The following is a 21,855-nucleotide window of genomic DNA, read 5'->3' as shown; positions in this document are numbered from 1 at the left end:
ACACCCATTAACTTTTTCAGCTGCAGGAATTTTTTCAGCTTTCAGTGACCAGAACTCTCTGTTCCTCCATGAAATGAGAAGTTCTTCAAGAGTTTAATTTCATCAATAGTGACTCATATAACAGCAAGGAATCTGCCAACCCACATCAGATAAAAGCAGCAGAACTTGAAAAATTAATCCTTTACTAAATGAGATTTTTAAAATAAGTTCTGATTGGTATACACATTTCTGATGAATGCAGTATTTTTAGGTACGACTTGCGGGGCTTTTTCCTTACATCATGCTGCATAGCATTCAGAATGTTCCTGCTCAGTCAGACTCTCATTCCTGTATTCAGTAATAAAATCATCATTTCTGTTGTTCAATTGATTGTGAACCTGTTAATAAATACTTATATGACTTGATATATGCATATTGTTAAGAGTGTTGATGGATAGTACAATCCTTGATCTTTTATTGATATTCAGGCTTCTTCCTTCAAAGATTACTTGCAAGCAGCAGCATTCTAATCAATTTCCCAAACATGACCCAAGACACATCATAGCCATTGCACTAATAGGAAAATTGTAATGCCAAAGGGCAGGATAAATGAAGCAACCCAAATCACATACACAGCACAGGCAGGCACAAGGTGATTTGCCCAGCTGGAGCCAGGAGAGCCAGGAAACATTTTAGTTCTACCTAATCTGTCCTGAAATATTAAATCCTACTCTCATACTTACTTTTAATAAGCACAGTAGCATATAATAATAAGCACAAACCAAAAATTGATTCTAAACATAATGTGATATAAGTTTTTGTGAGTACCACAGAATCTGGCCTGGACATGTTTTGCTGTAGGATGGGGGAATGAACATCTCCTATCGGCCCTAGATTGTGCATCTTTGCTGAGACTGATAAAATACGCCTTCAACATTAATTAAAATGGGCAAGCTCATCGTAAAGAGTCTAATTAGAGAGTCTGCAGCAGGGAATGTATGCAGAGGAGAAATCCTAGGCCACTAAAAGTTTTCATTACAAAGCAATGAAAAAATTAAACTCTCCACCTCATTTTCCTTGTTATAGCCATCCTAAAAACAAATCTCAAAAGCTTTCCACAGTTAATGATTATGTAACCATTATACTTCAGCAACACTTAATTAAGGTTGAGATCAAGAGTAATTACAATTTTTCAATCAATTTTTCTAGCACAAATAGCTGACTCCAGAATGCATTATTCATGACAGTTTAAATCTTTCAAAATATAAAACCATTATATAAAACAGGTATGATTCCGTCATTAGAAATCAACATTTGATAAAGAAATTTGATTATACAGATGCACTTTGAAGGATTAAAAGTAATTTATTTGTGCTGTACTCTGCCTGAATAGCAGCAGGCTTTGGAGAACCATATGAACCTTATGAGAACACTGTCATTAGAGGTTTTCTTAAACCATAACCTTTGAAATTACGGAATAGAAAAGTGGCCAGGCTGGTATTGATTCAGTAGAGATTATCTTCCACATAACACTGTGAGAACTACTCAAGCTATTGCAGTTGCTATGTGTAAAAAAATAAATGACTGAATAAAGTTTCAAAGTGGAACAGTTATTAGAGACAGCAGCTATGTTAGTATTTATTGTGGCTTGCTGTTGTTCAAATTGAAGATACCTGTTCCTTAGATTAGATCTCTGTTTGCACCTAAAATACAAGTTCAAGCAATAATGTTAATCATTCATTGGTGTACTTTGTATGCCATACCAGTGAGTCCTACTATCAGTTGCACAGGGGACAACTTCTGTCACCTACTAACAGACACAGCTCAGCATGTAATGCTTCCTCCCACACCTGCAGATACCCAGGAAATCCCTCAACAAAAATAAAGCTGTCCCTTCCACTGCTGATTCCACATTCCTGCATAGGATAGGTGTGGTTTTTTGCAGGGGAGAAATTGGAAATTTATTTCCATGCACTCCCATTTACTACATTGAACTATGCTGAATTCCTCAAATTAAGTTTTTCACATGTTCTACTATTCCTGGTCAACATGTAAAATAGTCAGCTTCAATCAAATGGTAATACAGTTTACAGTGAGAACTGACTATTAGACATGTTTTAATTAATTGCACAAATAAATTTTAAGTTATCAGCAGTTCCACATAATTTATTTGCATGCTTCTTTTTTCATCATTATTAGCACCAATATTGCCATCTGCATTACAAATACCAGTATTTGAAAACTCATAAACTGAAAAAATGCACAAAGCCAAGCTATGTATAAACATGATTTTGCATAAGTGAGTAATACATTAAAAAATTCAAGAACCTTGCGTACTGTCCTTCATGACTATTATTTACAGTGATTTCAACAAAAAATAAGAATTTATTTTCCTGGAAACCTGTGGAAAGTGACATCATAGTCTAAGAAGCAGACTTCAAGCAAAGCACAACTCCCTGTGTTGGGCTAAAAGACACAGCCATAACTTTCTTGGAAGTGAAGAACAAAAGCTGTTTTTAAGCTACTGTGCTTCACTGAAGAAAATTCTTATTTCTTTATTTCCTGTTTGAAAGACAATGGTACCTAAGTGCCTATTTAAGAACTCCTCTGAGCTATAAGATGCAAGATAAAAAGAGAGTTGATTTTGCTTATTTCCAGTGAAAACAAATTTTCACCCACAGTATTTAAATACTGTGATAGTAGATGATTCCATGGAAGCTGGAAATGACACACGTTTTTGTTTCATCACCTAATAAATTGTGAGGCACACACTACATGCCTAGGCAGTGGCAGGGAGGAAGAAGGAAGAAGTTTCCTGGTTATAGCACCTGGGCTTCACTCTTTGCTGTGCAAATTTATATTTGTAGTGCTTAACAAATTAATCAGTAGCACAGTTTTCTGCTTCAGCCTTCACACAGTCTAAAACAGATCTCCCAAAAAGAGTGACAATAAACAAAACAAGGAGGAAAAGTGGTATCAAAATGATAATAAAAATGTATAGTTACACGGCAATTTTTCAGAAATAAAAGTGTAATTCCCTTAAAAAGCAGGAATTGCATACACACACAGAGTCTTCAGTTTAGTCTACAGAGATAACAGCTTTTTAATCATACTTAGATATTTCAATATTGTAGCCATACTGTACCTATCTGTGCGTTCAAGTTTCTATATTCTGGACCAGGCTTTTCTTTATGTCTTCAATATATACTAAGTATTTAAAAACATCTATGCTAATAAATATAGTGTTTAAAATCTTTTCGGCATAAAACTGCAAGTATTTGGTCATTGAAAACTTTCATGTAGTGATATGGAAAAGTCTTTAGTTTTGTTGAGAATTCATTTGAGCCAGGACTTTACCTAAATATGTCTTTCTATTAACAAATTTGTATGTGGAAATCACACCAAGGCAGGATCACATTTTTCATGCACAAAAAATTCTGTTTAATTTTTCAAGAAAGTTGGAGGCTGATTTCCACATACTGTAACCAGCAGACATTTGATTTCCACAACACTGCAAGGACTCCCATGGCTGATGTAAAAGTAAAAACAGATCAAATGCCAAGTTTTGTACAAGAAAGATATGTCACTGGCTAGTTCTTGACTGCAGAAAGTGTAACACAGTTCATTTGTACTGTTACTTATTTTCCTTTTGTTTTTATGAGACTTCCACTTACACAATTGCAAGGCCATTGCTGAAAGGATGGAAATAACAGAATTATAAAAGAGTATTCTCCTTCTTCTTCTTTTCTTCTTCTCCTCTTCCTCCTCCTCCTCCTCCTCCTCCTCCCCAGGAAGAAAAAGAAATATTTTCATAAATTTAGGCAGTGGTAATTACATATGAGATGTAAACAGAACATTCTCAGTTGAACAATGTGAACCACTCACAAGGAAATCAGTGAACAATTACAGTTTAAGTTTACAGATTTTTTTTTTTTTTGTGTTTGCCAAGAATTATGAACACACGTGCAGATCCTACGGGGAGGTAGAAATGTATTTCTCAATAAATTAAAGATGCAGTGCTGTCCTCCCTCTTTGCGACTGGCCACTTTCTCCTCTGCATTCCAACCATTTGTGCACAGATATGGAAAGCAGCAGTGGTTTTCATTACTTCCAGCCCACATGCTTTCTCCCAGAATTACTGCACTGGATGGTTCCTATGCCATTAGTTTGGAACTGACACTTCTTAACACAGCCAAGGCAGTTTGCTCTTTTAAAGCACATCTGTTGTTATGTGACCCAAAACTTACTTTTCTTAGAAAAAAAAAAAAAAATTATAGACACTATGGGAAAAAGGAATATCCATATGGAGAGGTCATATTCTTTTTCATTCCACCCAAATGCTCACCTACAGGATCTATCATCTCATCAAATGCAGGTCAAATGCAGTCTGGTAAATGATATAAAGAAAATATGAATAGAGATGTTCTGCTTCTCACTAATTCATGTATAAGTTGTACACCAAGAGGAAGAAACAAATCAATTGCATAAATTATAACAATATCTAAATTGTAAATATAGTAATATCTTTTCTCCTGTTTTGACAATCGTACCACGTAATGATGGAAAACATACTCCAGAGGGAAAAAAAAAACCTTACAACCGTGCAGCTCAATCCAATACTGCCACCTTGTGAAAAAAAAAAATCTATTACTTCTTCTGTCGATTACATAGAACCATACAACCTTAAAATGGTTTGGGTTGGAAGGGACATTAGAGACCCTCTACTTCCAACACCCCTGCCACGGAGAGGATCACCTGCCACTGGAACAGGTTGCTCAAAGCTGCTTCCAGCCTGGATTTGAACACTTCCAGTGACAGGGCATTTTTATTCTGCTATCATTTAAAACAAAAGAAAAATTCTATTTATATTCAGAAAAAAACAGTGAAGAAATTGTTTCTGTCAAATAAAAGCCACAAGCCAAACGTCAAAAGCATGAGACACAGAGCCTGATGGGAAGGGGGGGAAGGAAGGGAAGGACGGTTTTTTTAATTAAGAACATCCAAAAAAAAAATTAAATCTGCTAAATAAGAAAAAGAAAACAGACTTCTTGCCAAGAAAATTCCACTGAAGATATATAAATAGCACTTTTGTATTTGTTTTTTATCTCTTATTTTAATTTTTTTTTTGTTTTTGGTTTTGAATCACAGCTGAAAGTACAATCATATATTCAGTTCATTATGAAAAAAAAATATAAGTACTTTTATAAATCACAATGGAACTCTATTTCTCCAGACAATATTTTATAAATTTTAAGAGTATTTTCTGATACATTGAACAAAAAATTAACAGCAGCAGTAGGAGCATCAAGATGGTGTATCATCTCCATTGCCTCTGCTACACTGTACACATACATTTTTGTTCTGTTTTGCTTTTGGTTTTGGTCTCTTTTTATTTTAAGTTGCTAAAGACATTTGGAAGCAGCATGTATTTTGGAAAATTTATATAGCAAGATTTATGTAGCCTGGCATACACTTGTTCTTCTATTCTAAGTGCACTTACTGAATAGTAAGGATACCAGCTGAAACAAAGAGATGACAAATGTGAAGCTTCTGCAGTCAAAATTTGTCCTGCATTAACAACTTTTTTTACATAGAAAACACATTACATATGTATCAAATTTCATTTTTTAGAAGAAAATATTCAGCAAACACAAGCTTAGCCTGCCCTGTCTAGATCCTCAATGCCTGGATTATAAAACTTCTTCTGCTGGATTTCAGCGCAAAGAAAGCTGTAGTAAGTTTCTCAAACTAGCTCTGCAGTGGAGTGGAGTCAATAATGGAGTCAAAAATGCATCTTGTAAAACTATAGAGCGTATGTCACAACAGGATTTTCAATTTCCCTGGAGAAGCTTCACAACTTTTAAGAGTCATTGAACTTTTTCTTGGTTTTCAACAATAGAATGTATCAAAACAGTAGTGTGATGCATTTTTTTTAGGAAAAAAATCCTGAACAATTACATATTCAACCTGAAAACTGGAATCTTACCCATGGGGTTTCAAAGATTTATTCTGAGAAATTTTAATAACAATTCAGTTAATCTTAAAATATTTACCTAAAAATTAAAAATATTATCCTTATAAATTAACTTACATTTTATACTGTATTGTTTCTACATAAGAAGTTCCCTACCAGCATTGAATATTTCCATTCTAACTTATGGAGAATGGTCAAGCAGTGATATATTTCTTCCTGAAATCCAGCATAACCACATCCTTAGAACAGAGAAGTTTTCTTATGATGGTCAGCCCAGACTTTCTCAATACAGGCAACAGGTTTCAGGAAATTTCAGCTGATTTTGATTCACTTCCTGTCATTCCATGCCATGCAATTTTTTTCCCTTCATTTCCAAATTCATGAAATGAAGAATTTTAGTTACAGCACAGCTCTGTTCACTCTACAGTTTTTGAATCAGTGCCAACACTGGGGATGGGGATCTCAGCAGCAACAACAAGCTACACTTAGGGTTTGTGTGAGGGTTCAGAGAACTGCAGAACCTACAGCTTCAGGGACACTGGCAATCCAAAAGGCATTGCAAGGGCATCAGGGCAAGGTGCCACAACTGATAAATCCACACCTTTCAATCTGTGTAACTCATGGCAATGAGGATCTCTGCACAATCCCAAATGTCTTTAGGATCAGGGTTAGGGTTAGTGTTGAGTGAGTCAAAGATCCTACAGCTCCAGGAACAATTGAGCTGGAAAAGGCATGCCAAGGCAATCCCAGCATGGCCCCAACACTGCTGCTCCTACTTCTGTCTAAAATCAAGCACCCACGGGAATTGGGACTTTAGGGTTACTCTGAGGGTCAGGGCAATGTTTGGGTTTAGGGTCAGGGCTCAGTGAGTAAGAGAGCCTACAGCTCCAGGAACAGTATGGCTCTAACATGAATGGCAAGGTGGTCCCAGTAGGGATCAATACTGCTGCTCCTACTTCTTTCTAAACTCCACCACCCACATGGATGGGGTTTTATTGTTAGGGTTAGTGTTGGGGTTAAGTTTAGGGTTTGGATTAGGGTTAGGGCAAGGGTAAGAGTTAGTGTTAAGTTTAGCCTTAGGGTTGAGTGAGTAGTGGTTTGACAAGTCTTCATTTCATTTGATGAAATTAAATCTTTCTATGATTTCTATGAAGTATCTCCTTTATTTGGTAAGACAGGACATGGTTTTTATTCAGTATGTGCACTGCAGAACTCCACTACAAAAGAAGCATTAAGTGCACATTCAACCAGTGAATAAAGAGTTGATCACATTGAAAAGTTCACCAGTGATATATTAAAGGGTGGATTTCAAATGGATACATTTCAATTTTTAATATTTAATTATCATGCTTATCCATAACACTGGTGATAAAATGGTAATCAGTTGCTCTTGAAGCAAATATTTTTTTGTTTAACACTCCTAAAATGTTCAGAGAGGTACTCAGCTTATTCTAAGGACAACAGATGGGAAAACCCCTACCACTTTTGGCAGATCCGTCCCATTGCCCCCAAAATGCACATTTTCTATGCAAAACTGAAATTTATCTTTTAGCTCTTAATTTTTGTTATACCTATTTTTGCATCTTGGTATTCCTCATCAGACTCAGGGTTAGATGTGCTCCCTATAAACACACAAAAATGTTATTATCTGTACCCTGCCTGATCTGTGCAACTTTTCCTAGACTGAATTCTATTTAGTCTCTAATTCTCCAGCTGGACATTTTCTCCAGCTTTTAATAACCATTGATGGACTTTTAAATTAATTTTCAAGTAATTTAAAGTCCCAGCGAGAGACTTTACACCACAGACATTTGTAGGACAAGGGGGCAGGTTTTAAGCTAGAAGAGGGCAAATTTAGATTAGATGCTACAAGGAAATTCTTTAGGGTGTGAGGCTTGAAAAGAGTTTGCCCAGGGAAGCTGTGGGTGCCCCATCCCTGTGTTCAAGGCCTGCTTTAGTGGAAGGTGTCCCTGCCCACGGCAGGTCATTTGGAAGAGATGATGTTAAAGGTTCCTATGACTCTGTGAATTTGTATTTGTATTTACCTTTCTCCCACTTGTTTTTTGGGTGTTTTTTAAACTCCTTCTGTTTGCTCCCCACGTCAGCACCGGCGGGGCCGTGCTGAGCCAGTGGCCCCCTGCACGCGTGCCCGGCTGGCCGTGCCGGAGCCCAGAGCCCCCGTGCCAGCCAGCCCTTCTGAGCCACGACCCAGCCTCGGCACGGGAAGACAGAAGGCATGTCTGGTGTGTTTTCATAAACCACCTTTACTGTGGCTTCAGTATGGGTTTATTTTTTTTTTTTTTCCGCTTAACTGCTTCTTGCAATTTATTGTGAACACTGAATTCCAGTCTATGACTTCAAAAAAAAAACCCCAAACACAAACCAAAACTAAAACCAAAAAACGAATCCAAAACCAAAATAAAAATACCCTCAAACAACAACAACAACCCCAAAACATATAAACAAAACTACAAAAAACCCCAAACCAAACAAACAGACCTCAAACCCCAATATTAAAGAAAAAAAAAACCCGAACAAAACCACGGGAAAAGGCGCTGCGCGGTGCTCCGCCTCACGCCGGGGGGCGCTGCCCAACGCCCCAAGAACGCGAAACGGCAGCTCCTGGCGAAGTCTGGCTCCTCTCGCTGCCCGTCCGAGCCGCTGTTTCCCGTTGCCGTGGTGACGCTCCCGCGGTAGCCACGCCGTGCGGAGCTCTCGTCCTCCCTCGGAGCTCCCCACCGTCCGCTGTTGGCAGGTGCGGAATTTCAGGTGCGGAGGGGCGGCCGCTCTCCAGAGGCGGTCAGAAAGGCGGAGACTCCGTGAGGAGCTTGACTGAACGACAGGTGAGTGGGTACGTGAAGTGGACGGGGGGGACCGGAGGACAGCGGGCGCTCTGAGCGCTGGACTACAACTCCCAGCATGCAAAGAGGTGGAGCCGCTCCCCTGTCAGGAAGCGGCGGTGGGCGGTGCTGCCTGCGGGCGCGGTGCCTTTCGGGAGATGTAGTTTTCGCTTAGCCGCGAGCCGCTTCTCGCCTTCCCGGCAGGAATGCGCTCCGTGTGCCCGGTCTCCCGGTGCAGGAGCCGAGCTCGCTGCCTCCCATTCCCCTAACTGCAGGGGGCAAGGGGTTTCGAAAGGGGGGAGGGAGGCCGTTTCCCCCTGCTTCTATCCATCCACAAGTTTTTACCTCTTTAGGTTACATCATTTCTCACCGCTTTCTCGGTATCATTAAAACTTTCTATATTCTTAGTCTTATTTTGAGGACTCTGTTTATTTTCGTTTGTGCTGTGTTGAACGGTATTAATTTTTTTTTTGTGTAGCTTTCAAAACAGATAAGACCCTATGGGAAGTAGAATGTCGGAAGATATTGAAGGAATTGAAAAAGAAGTAGAAATTGAATTAGGCAGAATCAGTGTTTCGCCGTTTGGAACAGATGAGGCTGACACAGAGGTGTCAGAGGAAGCCTTGAGTGACAGTGAGTCAGTAAGTATTCAGTGAGGTAAAAATCAGTGTATTCAGTGAGCTAAAAGTGCTTCTGGCGTTGGAAAGCCCGTTTGATGAGTGAACATTTCCCCGACACCATCACCCCGACATCAAAGCTGGGGCTTTGATCTGAACCGTAGTCTTGGTAGTATTGCTTCATGAAAAATGTAACAATAAGAGAGATGGATATCAGCATTCTGCTTGAGAAGATCAGAGCTGGGGATTTTGTTTTAGAATCCTCTGAAGCTGGAAGATTTGGTGAGGTAGATTAAATCTGGACGAATAAACCCATTATTCTTCACTGAAATCTGTATTTTAATCTTACAAGAGCCTGGTTTAGGAGCTTCCTTCTAAGATTTCCAGATACTAATTTCATATAAATAGGTTCTTGAAGTCCTCTTTCTTAGATGATTTCTTATTTTGGAAAGTGGCTTTCCTCTGAAATAAAATCAGTTATTTGGGTTCTTTTCTGCCATTTTAATCTTTCAGATTCATAGCATAGGGATTGGTTTGTAGGATTTTAGCATTGATAATATTGATCATAAATCATGGTTCATATGACATGGACAAAGGCATCAGTGATAAGTGTGTAAGCACTCACATACTGAGCAATGTCAGCAACGTCTACCACAATTTGCACATTTGAGAGAAGGCGGACCATTTTCCCAAAATCTTGACATTAAAGGCAGTCTTTTGAATAGAAAGTTTCTATGTAATAAAGAAAACTGAAGCATTGGTTCTATGTACATACTTTAAACATGAATAAATTTAAAGTTTGTTTATGCTGAAAAGAAAAAGATCCTGTACCTCACAGGTATTTGTTAATTTTTAACTTATCCTTTTTATTTAATTTCTTGGTCCAACACAGTTATAAACAGAATAATTTATTGAAATGTGTTTCTGGAGAGAGTGCAAGATACATTACTAAAATTTGATTAGAATGTAATTAAGATTAGATTTATTAATTTTTCAGTGGGTGATAAGAAAATAAGAGTATAGGAGTTTGGAAGAATTTTGGTGGAAATTGCTGCTTAATTTCCATCAGTGCTTTATAGGTGAAGCCAAAACAAATCTTTATTCTCCTGTGTTAATTATTTACCTCTTTGCAAGCCAGTGAGATGGAAATGTAGAATATATGTCAAAGGTTGTGTTTTTCTAGATTTCAGGTGACTTACCAGAATCAGTTCTCGCCTATTTAAACTTTATCAAGAGCAGCAATCAAGATGCTGAAAAGCTTATACTGCAGGACTTAGAAGATGAGCAAAGCAGAAGTAAGCATTAATCACAGTTAAAATGTCTGCACACCTCGTATTGCCCGTGGACATTAGACTAATAAGCACCAATAAAATAATGCAAACTTTTAAGTAGAACAAGCAGTGAAACCTATTCCATCAGCTTCTGCATGCATGATGAAAATCTCTAGGAATAAAGCCATGCAATGCTGTCTTCTTGAATTAACATCTGAGCAGAAATTAAACTTTTTTAAAAACTCATCTAATGCTAAAGAAGGCAAGTTGCAAAGTTAATCTCTGAGATAGAGCCCAGGCCAGACTCTTCATGAAAGTCTAAAATGAAGTCAGTAGGAGCTGAAATGCAGGGTTCAGGTAAAATTGACTCCCACAAGATATGTCTAAAGTCTACCTTGAGAGATGCCCAAGCTCTCATTGGATGAAATTATCATTTATTGGCAAAACAAATATTGCTGTCAGCTGTGTGACTGAAGCCAAGCTCATGGTTTATGTGCCACTCTCTGTTCCATTAGTGCAATAGGCTTGGTGACCAGAAGTTCAACATTGACTACAAATTTTGATAGCTGAGGAACATTCCTATTTATTCTTTTTTTGTAATGCAATCTTACTCTTCTTCATTGGTTTTGTAGTTCTTTGCTAAATTTTGATCTATCTGATACAAATGCTACTGTGTTTTTCTGCACAGAAAATGTTCTGCTGTTTTTCATGATGTGGAAGTCTCTTTCCTATTTGCTATCACTGTATTCTTACATATCATTGTGTCCGTTTCTGTTACACACATTTCCTGCTTTTAATATATATAAATGATTCCCATACATATTTAAGTAAAACTGGAGGAGAAGAAAAGGAAAAAAAACTCTTTTATTTTAGTTTAAACAAATTGAGTCAATAAGTGTAGACCAAAACTGAGCACTCATAAGGGATTTTCTCACTGTGAACTAAATTTTTTATTTATTTTTTTCTTTAGATGCCATTTATGAAGTAGTTTCTTGCCATCCTTCTAAATCGAATGAAGATTCAAAACAATTTAATGAAAAGGTATTTTTTATTTCTACATTATTTATAGGGAATAAAGTTCTATTAAATAATCTAGACAACTTACACTTGCTTTAGTGGCCTCCTAAGGAGATCTATAAACGTGTTCCGTTTTTTTTCTGTTAGACTATCCATAAGGTATTAAGATGAGTTTCTATACAGAATTCTTTAGAATTAGGACATCAACTGCAATACAACATGTCTATAAGCATTCAAATGTGAAATAAATTATCTGAGATACTGAGCACAAAAATCAACAAAATTAAACAAAGCTGAATAATCCTTTATTGATAGTTGCTTGGAGAACATTATCTTAATATTATGATAACACTTTTAAGCTTCTCTAATCTTATTTTTTTATGATGATCAGGAAGATGTACTACTATTAATCTTGCTCCTAATATATTCCATTATTTTATAGAAAATATAAACATAGTAATCTCTTTCAAAGACAATTCAAGTGTTATGAACACGAGTGCTTCTATATTTTCATAGGATTTGACTGAATAACTCACTGAAGTTTTCTTAGAAAAATATAAAACTGTGTTTAATTTATTCACTTTTAATTTGCTGCCTGGATTTTATTAGTGAGCACTCTTGCAAACATGATTTTTTGTTCTCAGAAGACCATTGTTTAAAACAGCACAATTACTTCATGTGACTTTAGCTGCATTACAAATATTAATATAGGCCCAAAGCATGTGATGAACAGATGATAAATGAGCAGGAATAGCTTACTTGCCAATAAAGAACAATGAAATAAATATAGCAATCCTTGTGCCCACTGTATTATTTTGAAATAGTCTTCTTAAAAATTTGCTCTATAACTAGTTCTTCCCCAGTGTGCATAACAGTATTCATACGTAAGTGCTTGGTTTCACAGAAAGTAAAATAAATCTCAAATGCAAGACATTCATTTCTCCAAGTCAAAATATTAAATATATTTTTAAAAACACGTATAAGCATTACGTATTTTGATAAATAGTAAAATATTTGTTACACTAGAAAACAATAACTGATATGTTAGCATTATTAAATGTGTAAGGATTCCAGTCAGCAGTAAGTTTCACATTGTTGTATCTGTCATATGATAAAAAGATTATCCTTGTTCTGGAAGATTTTTATAATGTTCTGCTTTTCAATTTCGTTTCTTGTTTTTTAATAACAATTTTAAACTATGTTAGATACTGCTTGAAGTTGAAAATGAAGACTTGCAGCTTGCTGCAACACCTGATTATAGTCAGTCCATCAGTGATGAAGCAGTCACTGAAGATCACTTTCTTACAGGTAAGCAAGCACATTATTCATTTGGTTGAGTTGATCTTTAACATATAACTATTTCCTGCTTTTCTGTTGTCATAAGTATCACAGCATTTTTTTAAAATAATTTCACATTGCAGTATACAACAGGACTTGATACTAGATGGATTTGACATAAACAAACACTTTTGCCTTTATCTCATTTCAAGATCATAAAATCATCATAGAAATTAGTGTCAAAAATACCACTCAAAAATGAAAGCTGCTCAGAGGCACTAAGCAGGTTCTGATTTGGCCACAGATTTTTGTTGGAGTTTTGGTTTTTGGAATTTGGTTTGGTTTTTTTTTTTTTGTGGTCACATTGGCTGAGAATGTTCCCTTACCGTGGCCTTTGGATGACTTGGGCTGGAGCATATCAGTGCTAAAGCACTAAAAGCCACAGAAGACATCCTTTGCAATCCTGAATTGTACATTTTTAGAATAAGCATGGTAGTTGCAGAGTTAGTAAGTGTGCAGAATAACAAGACATCTCTGATGGAAAGGACTTGTGCTGTAGTTCTGATTTCCTATATATATTATATAATACATGTAGGAAATCAGATATATATTAGTGGCTATATAATCATAGGATCTTTTTCTTGTCAAATAGCTTAAAACTGTTTAATGTTCCCCAGTCCTTATCAGGAAATTAAATAAAATGTTTTCTTCGTTGATTCGTAGGTGATCTTGAAATGAGCATACGTCTTGCCCATTGTGAAGTAGAAGAACAGTATAGACGAGCACTTGAGGTTGAAGATGAGAAGATGAAAAAGTGGAAAGCTGAGAGAGAATCACGAGAAAAACAAAATGAAGAGGAACATGCAAGAAGGTTGCAGCATCTGCAGCAATTTGAGGCTGAAAGAATGAAGTTAGATCTTCTTCATAAGGTAATGAATGATATTAAGCCAATCTGTTCCAGTCTAGACTATCTGAATTCTAGTTTTAATGTCAAAAAGATTACTATCTCAAACTGCATGACTGTCCTAAACCCTATCTGCTTGTGTTGCCAGTGAGTTGTAAAACGTATTTAAGTGTAGTCCACGGGCTTTTATGTGTTTGCTGTTTTAATCAATAGTGAATGAATTTGCTATGCTAAATTTTAAATTATTCCTTAAGCCTTGCCTTTAAAAAGTTTTTATAGTATTAAATCAGCCAAAGTACTGGAAATGAGAGCTGTGCTGAAATTAATCACAAATGAAAAATGGTCACTGTGTCCTAATAGAAAACACTTAGCTAGTTTGGACCTCCCACCCCAATTTCACATTTCAATGTTAAAATCTTAATGGAAGTAATCAGAGCCAAAATTATTCAGTTCAGCAAAGCCGGTGCTGGTCTTCACTGGTAAAAGTTACAATACTTGCTGTCCCTATCTTTATCTGGGAAACTTACTCAGGCTTCATCTACTGAGTTTTGCCACAACAGATGATCACGTTGGCTGGTTGCACTCTCAGACTATCTAGTCATGTTTTGCTATAGTGGGTGGAGCATCATAAAGGATAAAAGAGTGTAAGAACATGAAAAAATTTAACTCTCAGATATTATACTTGTGAGGCAACAGAATTTTGTTATTTAGCCTAAATAAGTGTGTTTTGAAAGGTGCATTAACACTACATTTTCAGTTAACTAATTTGTGGCTTTCTGAAGAGGCAGGTGCCTTGGCAGCAGCAAGGTAATTAAGTCACCGGTAGTAAGGAAGGGCTTAGTAAATGAAAAGACCTTTGATCTCTGAAGGCCAGTTCAATGTCTGCTATAGCTCTCTTTTCAAAAGGTCAGAAAAACTGATAGGCCTTCTTGACTCTTTGCTGTCACAAAACATTTTTGGATGTAGGATGGCTTTCTCTAGAGAAAGACGGACATGGCCACGTTTAGGCACTTTGATACTGCTGTTGCAGGAATGCTTCTTTTGGAGGTGAGAAATAGAATCCAACTTTCCCTGTTGCAGAAGAATCTAGATGCCTGTCTCCTGTTGTCTGACAGCATGCTTCTGAATGCCTGTGAAAAACAGTGCTTAGGCCCATGGAGAGTTTATGCTCCAAGTTGAAAGTGGTTGCTTATACTACTTCCTTCATATCCTCCATATTTGATTTGGTTGATATATCTTGGTTCCACCAGGAGTTACATGGTTCTGGATCAGCCTGATTTTTAATTATTTGTGTAACTAACTTTCTGGCTGCTAACTTAAAGTCTGATTGAGACTTTTTCCTGATTGAGGTTATGTTGAGCAAGGGGGAAAATGCTGTTTACTTGTAAATAGTGAGAAACTAGACTTGAACTTTAATTTTCCATTTAGAAGCAATTTCAGTCAGAAAATTTTTTTTAGCTTTACTGGACAAAATTCCCATTTGAAGGATTTTAATATTACCCATACATACCAGTGCAATTAAAGAGAGATTGTTCATGCTATTGTTCAGCCATGTTTCTGTTTTCTGCCTGTACTTTGAATGGTTTGGTAACTAGTTTTCATGTTAGATAGTAGTACAGGTCTTGGAGAGGAAAGTGGCAGCTGTTTGGGTCAATACCTAGATGCTGACTTTCTGAAGGTATGCATTTCTCAGTGCATGACCAAATCTACATTACTGGTGCAAGTGTCCTGTTGTTTATTTTGATCCACACATGGCACAGTTTCTCATTTAAATTCAGGCATTCACAAAATTGGATTGTTGGAAAGTCAAGAAGATGGGTGAGATTGGAGAGAGGGTGTTTTATGTCGTTCTGGGTTTCGTACAATATTAATTTAAATTAATTTGTTGTGCAGAAACGCCAGGCTGCAATGGAAGTTGAGTTACAGAAAGAGGAGGAAGCTTGGAGAGACAAAATGAGGCAACATGAGGTAAGGTTGTACAGTGAACTTTTGTCAAAAGACTGTGAGGTTACTGTTATATATTTGAGTATAAATGTCATCATGGAACGCTTAATATACTAGATTCTGTTTATGAATGATAAATATGTGCCAATACTTGTCCCATTTTAAAAGTGGTTAAATCTGTCCTAATTGTTTTGCCTAGGAATTGATCATGAAGCTGCAGTTGCAAATGGGGAAGGAGAAAAAGGCCTTGGAAGAACAGAAAGCAAAAGAAAGACAACAACTGGCTGAACAACAGAATATAGCAGCTCTGAAAATCCAAGCTAGATTTAGAGCATTTTTAGTTCGTAAAAAATACACTCCCATTTTAAAACAATGGAAGTATGAAATGAGAAAGAAGCAGAAAATACTAGAGGAAATAGAGCAAGAAATGAAAGAAAGAGAGGAAAAACTGAACAGGCAAATGGAAGAAAACAGGTTAAAGAGAAAAGAGGAAAGAAAGAGGCAAGAAGAATTTGAAAGAAAACAATATTTGAAACAGGTGAGGAGGCATGAGGAATATGAGAAAAAGAAAGAAGGCCTGAGACTGGAAAGAGAAAAACAAGTGCAAATAAGAAGAGAAGAACAAAGGAAATTAGAACAAAAAAGAGCAGAAGCTGTGATGAGTGAAAATGTAGAAAATAACATAGAAAACATAAAAAAGGATAATAAGACAGAAAATATGAAAGTAATTAGAGAAGAGAAGGAGGAACTAAATAAACAAGTAGAGGAACCAAAAGAAAAGCATGCTGAAATGATGGATGAAACAAATAATTGGATGATTCCAGCAGAAAGAAATTTGACACCAAGCATGCTAGGCTCTGAGAAGGAACACCCTTCTCAAGGAAATAATGAGAACTTACACATTAATTCAGTAACACAAGTAGAAGAAAATTACTCACAAACAACTTATCTTGATAAAGTGTTAAATGGTCATATTTCAAAGGATGAATCTCTTAACTTTGGTGCGAATGACATGGCAGAAAATAAGGCAAAATGCATATGCAGCAGTCCTCCAAATGTCCAACCCAATGCTAATAAGAGAGAAACTAAAGATCAATTTTCTCATGGAGCTGTGAAGAAAACTTTATTTCTGATGGAAAATCCTACTGAAGAAGTCAGAGACATCTGGGACAGTAATCACGATGTAGCAGATTCTCCTAGTAAAGTAATTTTTCCTGATGATATTGAAAAGAAGAGAATAAACTGGATGAACACATGCAAATCTTGGTCTAAAATATATGAAGAAAACCAAAGAAAGCAAGCAACTATAAGAAAACTACTAAGGAAAAGTTCATTTAGCAAGATGCCTCCACTAAGTACAGAAAAGATAATTCATAGTGGCCCTTGGAGTACCTTGCAGCAGGTAACTATATGAAAGTTTGAGAATGAAATGGGAGACATACTTTCACTTTTTTTTGTTATTTTCTGTTTTGGTATGTTGGCAGAATGCTGTTTATTGTTGAGCAGGCAATAGATACTGTGACCGTTCCTGTGCCCAGTGCAAAATAAGAACAATGACAATGACTTTTGAATTCCAGTGATGTTGTGGAACAGGCTGATGTGGTATTAGTCTTCAGATGATTGATAATATTAACCCTTTAAAAGGCAAGAGCTCTTACATTCTGCCAAAATTAACTAGGTTTTGCCTTTGTATAAAGGCCCACATTTCAGCTCCTGCTACCTTTGGAGTTTCGAGAGGAATAGTCTCTTCTAGAAAAAAGATATCACTGATCAGCTTATAGATAGTGTTTTGCCGTAAAGGACATCTCCTTGTTGCCAGGACTTATTTTTTTTACCACTTATTAACTTATTGTATGCTTACTTTGTGCTCTCATCTTGATATCCATTCTGAGATGGCCTACTAGCCTATACAGACTTCTAGTCTGAACAATTTTCTCTGTTCTATACTCATTATTTAAAATACTGTGACTATTGTTTTCATGCTAGCTTCTCCCTTTGGAAACCTATCATTGCCATTCTTTTCTATATGAAAAGATTGTTGCTTGCATTTTACAAAGCATTAGTAGATAGTAGTTTTGTTCTCTTTTTCATCCTAAAGAAAATGATCATAATATGATGTTGTGCAATGAATATTAAATATACAAGACGTTAGTTTTATTTATCAATAAATGCACGTAGGTCACAACACTTACGCTCGAAGATTTGCCAGCTTGTAGCCTCTCAACCTTATCTGAGTGTTCAAACCTTCAAGTTTTGACTCTGAGGCGCTGTGGACTGGTTGCACTGGAAGGACTAAGTAGCTGCAAAGACCTGAAGTATATCAATGTGGAGGTACCAAGCATATTTGATTCTTTGTTATAACATGGGGAGAATTGCAAGTTTTGCTCCTTAGTTGATTGTTCAGTTGTCCAACCGAATATGTAACTTTTAGCCTTAAGAGCATAAGAATAGCAACAAAATACTCCCAAATGTGAACAAAGTTATATGACCAGATTTACAGTGCAAATAACCAAAAAAAAAGCATGCTGCAAATGATTCAACCTATACTAAGAAAATAGCAGGCTAAGATTAGCATTAGTATAGATCTTTGTTTCCTCAGTCTCTGATTGATGAGTAGGCAGATGCTGTTCACCATAGAAGGTGCTCAGCTTGAGCAAGAATAGGTGGAAGGAAGAGTCCTTTGCAGCATACACCTTGAATATTAATTAAAATTAGTAACATGTATGCTCAAGGAATAGTACATTTAGTGAGTTATACTAAGGGCCTGATGTTTAGGTATTTGCTGCTGCACAGTGTCTTAAATGGCCCTGTTTTATGACTAAAGAGAACTTTTTCTCTGTAATGCATCTTTGTTCCAGAACTTGGCAATTTACATGAAACAGCTTTGTTCACATTTTAAATTTAATGTGTTTTAACAACACCATTTTCCAGATGAAAAGACCAAGCACAGCAAATAGTGAAAGAGAAATCTGAGGAAGCATTATTAAAATGGCCTGGGGAAGGGGATGTTTAAAAAGCAGGATCCCTTGGAGGAACAATCTTAGCTTAGAACAGTGTTAATGTTTGTGACCAAAGTACATCTAAATGCAGACTTTTGCTATTAGTAAATAGGATTCCAGCAAAATTACAGCTGTCTTCATTAGCATCTAGTAAATATGGTGTTTCTCTGCAGTTTTTAGTTCAGTCTCCCAGGGTTTTGGGAGGTAGGAAAATGTATATGGAAGAGACTGTTCTGTTCTTAACTTCTTTTTTATGCTCTTTTTGTTTCAGTTTTGGGCATTTTCAGAGCCAGAATGAAGTTCAAGATACATTCTTGTTCTATATCACCAGGACACAAAAGTTCATTTCTAGGACTCATCATTTTTTTCCCAATGGAAAAATAAAGATGCCCTTACTCATAGATAAGAGTTTAGGATAAAAATAAGCAATGAAGACAATCTGCTATATTTTACTTAGTTCTGCTACTTCACTTCAGATGCTATTTAATATTCTCATTTTCTTTTATTGCAGGAGAACAACATTCAGGTAATTGACTGTGCAAATCTGGAAAATCTCTGTATTCTCATTCTGAGTAAGAACCGTCTTTCATCAGTTTGTGGCTTAGATGGATGCAAAAATCTTCAAAATCTTGAACTTTCCTACAATAGAATCACTCGAATTGGTAAGAAAATTATTCCAATTTGTATAAAAATATTTATGCAGTTTATATTCAGAATTATACCCCCCTTGGATTTAGAGCCAGTCAGCTGCTAAGCCCAAGGAGACAGACTTGGCAAAAAGCCTGCATCTTAAAGCATGGCTTAGCTACTGCCATGTATTCCATCTAGCAGGTCATGTAACTATTGTCAGCCAGAGAGAATTAAAATCTTTCTGAAAAGGCCACTAACATTATCTGCACTAAGTCAGCTGGAATATGAGAGTAGGCTGTGTTCAGTTTATCTACAGACATAATGAAAGCAAAGCCTAGCTGTGCAACTGCAGGGAGCTCCAGTGTGTTCCTGACTGACACAGTAAGTAGGTATATAGAAATCGTGTTGTCCATCTTGAGTCTGCTGAACAATAGGAAAATAATTAAAAACAATTATTAAGCTCATGGACTAAACAAATTCACATAAGACCTGTAAATAAGAAGTAGTTCTACTGTTAAATTACACTATGAGCATGGATAGTACAGCTCAGTGATAAATGGCAAGGGTGTAGCAAACAGAAAATGGGAAAGCTTAAAAAAATCTGTAGATGTAGAGACTTTGATGAAGATATTATAAATATTTTTTGCTAATATGTGTAAATGTTAGTACTCATGAAGAAAATTCTTAATACCTGAGAATAAAAGTGCTGGGAAATCAGTGTTTATTGTAAAAGCATATCAGTACTCTAATGAGGAACAATAAAATAAAATGGTTAAAACATTTCATCTGTATTGTTGTGACAAATAGTGCTTGATAAGATTCTTATTCAGATTGATCTCACTTGATAAAAATGCCAGCAAGATTACTGCAAGAAAGTCATCGTTTTAATGGCTGGCATTTAAGAATGTGGCATCCATGTGGAGTGTGGTATCTTCATACAGGCCAAGTAGACTAAAATTCTCCAGTACTTTCTCTTTTGTGCAGTGCACTGCTACAATTACTGAGTCTCTAACGAATTTAAGCGGGTAAATAAGTGTTCACAAATGTCGTCTTCAAATGTGGGGTTTTTTCCTCTCTAGAATTGCTTTGAGGATTTTAGGTTAAAACAGATGCATAATACAGGATTTATTTCATATTGAGTAGTTGTACAGAATGCATAAAAATGGATTTTGGGGTTATAAAAAGTTAGCATATCACTCCCATCTGTAAATCTTGTAGGATGTCCCTTAGCAATTTTGGATACTCCATTACTGTGCAGTAAAGCTTATTTAGGTTCATAATATTTAAGTTTTAATGACTTATTGTAGGAAATTTCTGGCATACTCTGATTTCTCTTTTTATTTTTTTCTCCTGTCATTGAAATATAGCATCAGTAGGAGAAAAATCAAAGTTGCCAAAAACCCCTTAAAAATAGCAGTAAGAGAAATAGTCTCAATTATGCTTTTTCCCTTAGGAATACATGATCACAAATTAAGCAATTGTCACTGCAACACACCGAAGTGGAGTGCGTATGTTTGTATTTTGAGGATGAGTGCTTTGTTTAAAAATTTTCATGCACAAAGAAGTAGCATTTTGACTCAAATCTTCGATTATGCTTCTGTAGGGTGTCTGCACTGCCATAGAGTAAAATCCTGGAAGCTCGAGGAATAGCAATGCATAACCATAGATGGTCATAAATGCTGCTTTCAATATACCCTTTTTAAGACAGCACATTTTTTCATCAGACACCTTTTTAGTTTTGGTTTTGTTGTTTGAGGGGTTTATTTTGGGGTGCTTTTTTTATTTTTATGTTCGCTGTCAGCTTTCACTCTGTTGTTAGTTGTCTTTGTCACACATAGAAGTGACTTCAGAACTGCATCAATAGCTAAGTGTCCCTAGCTAGCAGGATTCAGCTGCACGTTGCAAATTGCTGAGAACTTCCATTAAGGTTCTCCTTGAATCTTGCTGAAACCATGTATTTGTCAACAAAATGCTTTTCCTATGGCTGCTATAACTTCTGTTTGTTGCATCGTATGTAAAACATGCAATGTCTTCTGGAAATGTGACTTTCAGGCTTATGTTTAATGTTGCATGTGGGCAGAAGAACCAGTAAAATACCGTCTCTTTGTATTACATTATTCTCTCTTGCGTATTTTCTGTTGGACTGCATTGGGTAATTCCAGAATGACATTCAGGTGAGGAAGAATAAAAAAAGTGCTTTGTGCAGCATGCAGAGACGGAAACTTCCAGATTCTGTTTCACCTTCTTCCCTTTTCTTATTGTGTGTGCCAGTCACTCTTCTTGGTCCTACTTCAGCCTCATAGAGTGCTTTAAAGTTTCCAGTACTGCTGAACTTAAGGTAACTTAAGCTTAAGGTAACTTAAGCTGCTCTTAAGAGAAAGTCTTGGTAGCAAACACACGAA

General features: G+C 36.5%; 2 protein-coding genes across 2 annotated transcripts in view; one reads left to right on the top strand and one right to left on the bottom strand.

Annotated features, from left to right (window-relative positions):
• The window catches only part of TSPAN19 (tetraspanin 19), a 50,704-nt gene extending 41,650 nt beyond the window's left edge, over positions 1–9,054 (bottom strand). Inside the window, 9 exon segments of the mRNA XM_041474265.1 lie at positions 278–305; positions 307–379; positions 2,157–2,229; positions 3,460–3,494; positions 3,497–3,591; positions 4,856–4,926; positions 5,032–5,127; positions 8,495–8,785; positions 8,977–9,054. Of these exon segments, the coding sequence (XP_041330199.1) occupies positions 278–305; positions 307–379; positions 2,157–2,229; positions 3,460–3,494; positions 3,497–3,591; positions 4,856–4,926; positions 5,032–5,127; positions 8,495–8,785; positions 8,977–9,054 (840 nt within the window).
• Positions 9,055–9,293: 239 nt separating this feature from the next.
• LRRIQ1 (leucine rich repeats and IQ motif containing 1) overlaps positions 9,294–21,855 on the top strand; it is a 102,452-nt gene continuing 89,890 nt past the window's right edge. Inside the window, exons 1-9 of the mRNA XM_041474414.1 lie at positions 9,294–9,434; positions 10,594–10,705; positions 11,652–11,722; positions 12,904–13,006; positions 13,700–13,905; positions 15,774–15,848; positions 16,024–17,226; positions 18,003–18,155; positions 19,335–19,485. Coding sequence (XP_041330348.1) covers positions 9,294–9,434; positions 10,594–10,705; positions 11,652–11,722; positions 12,904–13,006; positions 13,700–13,905; positions 15,774–15,848; positions 16,024–17,226; positions 18,003–18,155; positions 19,335–19,485 — 2,215 coding nt within the window. The remainder of the gene's footprint in view (positions 9,435–10,593; positions 10,706–11,651; positions 11,723–12,903; positions 13,007–13,699; positions 13,906–15,773; positions 15,849–16,023; positions 17,227–18,002; positions 18,156–19,334; positions 19,486–21,855) is intronic.

Source organism: Pyrgilauda ruficollis, unplaced genomic scaffold (genome assembly GCF_017590135.1).
Source record: "Pyrgilauda ruficollis isolate IOZ18807 unplaced genomic scaffold, ASM1759013v1 scaffold32, whole genome shotgun sequence".
NCBI classification, from domain to species: domain Eukaryota; kingdom Metazoa; phylum Chordata; class Aves; order Passeriformes; family Passeridae; genus Pyrgilauda; species Pyrgilauda ruficollis.
Note: the sequence above shows the minus strand (reverse complement) of the source record. Positions and strands in the feature narration are given on the sequence as shown.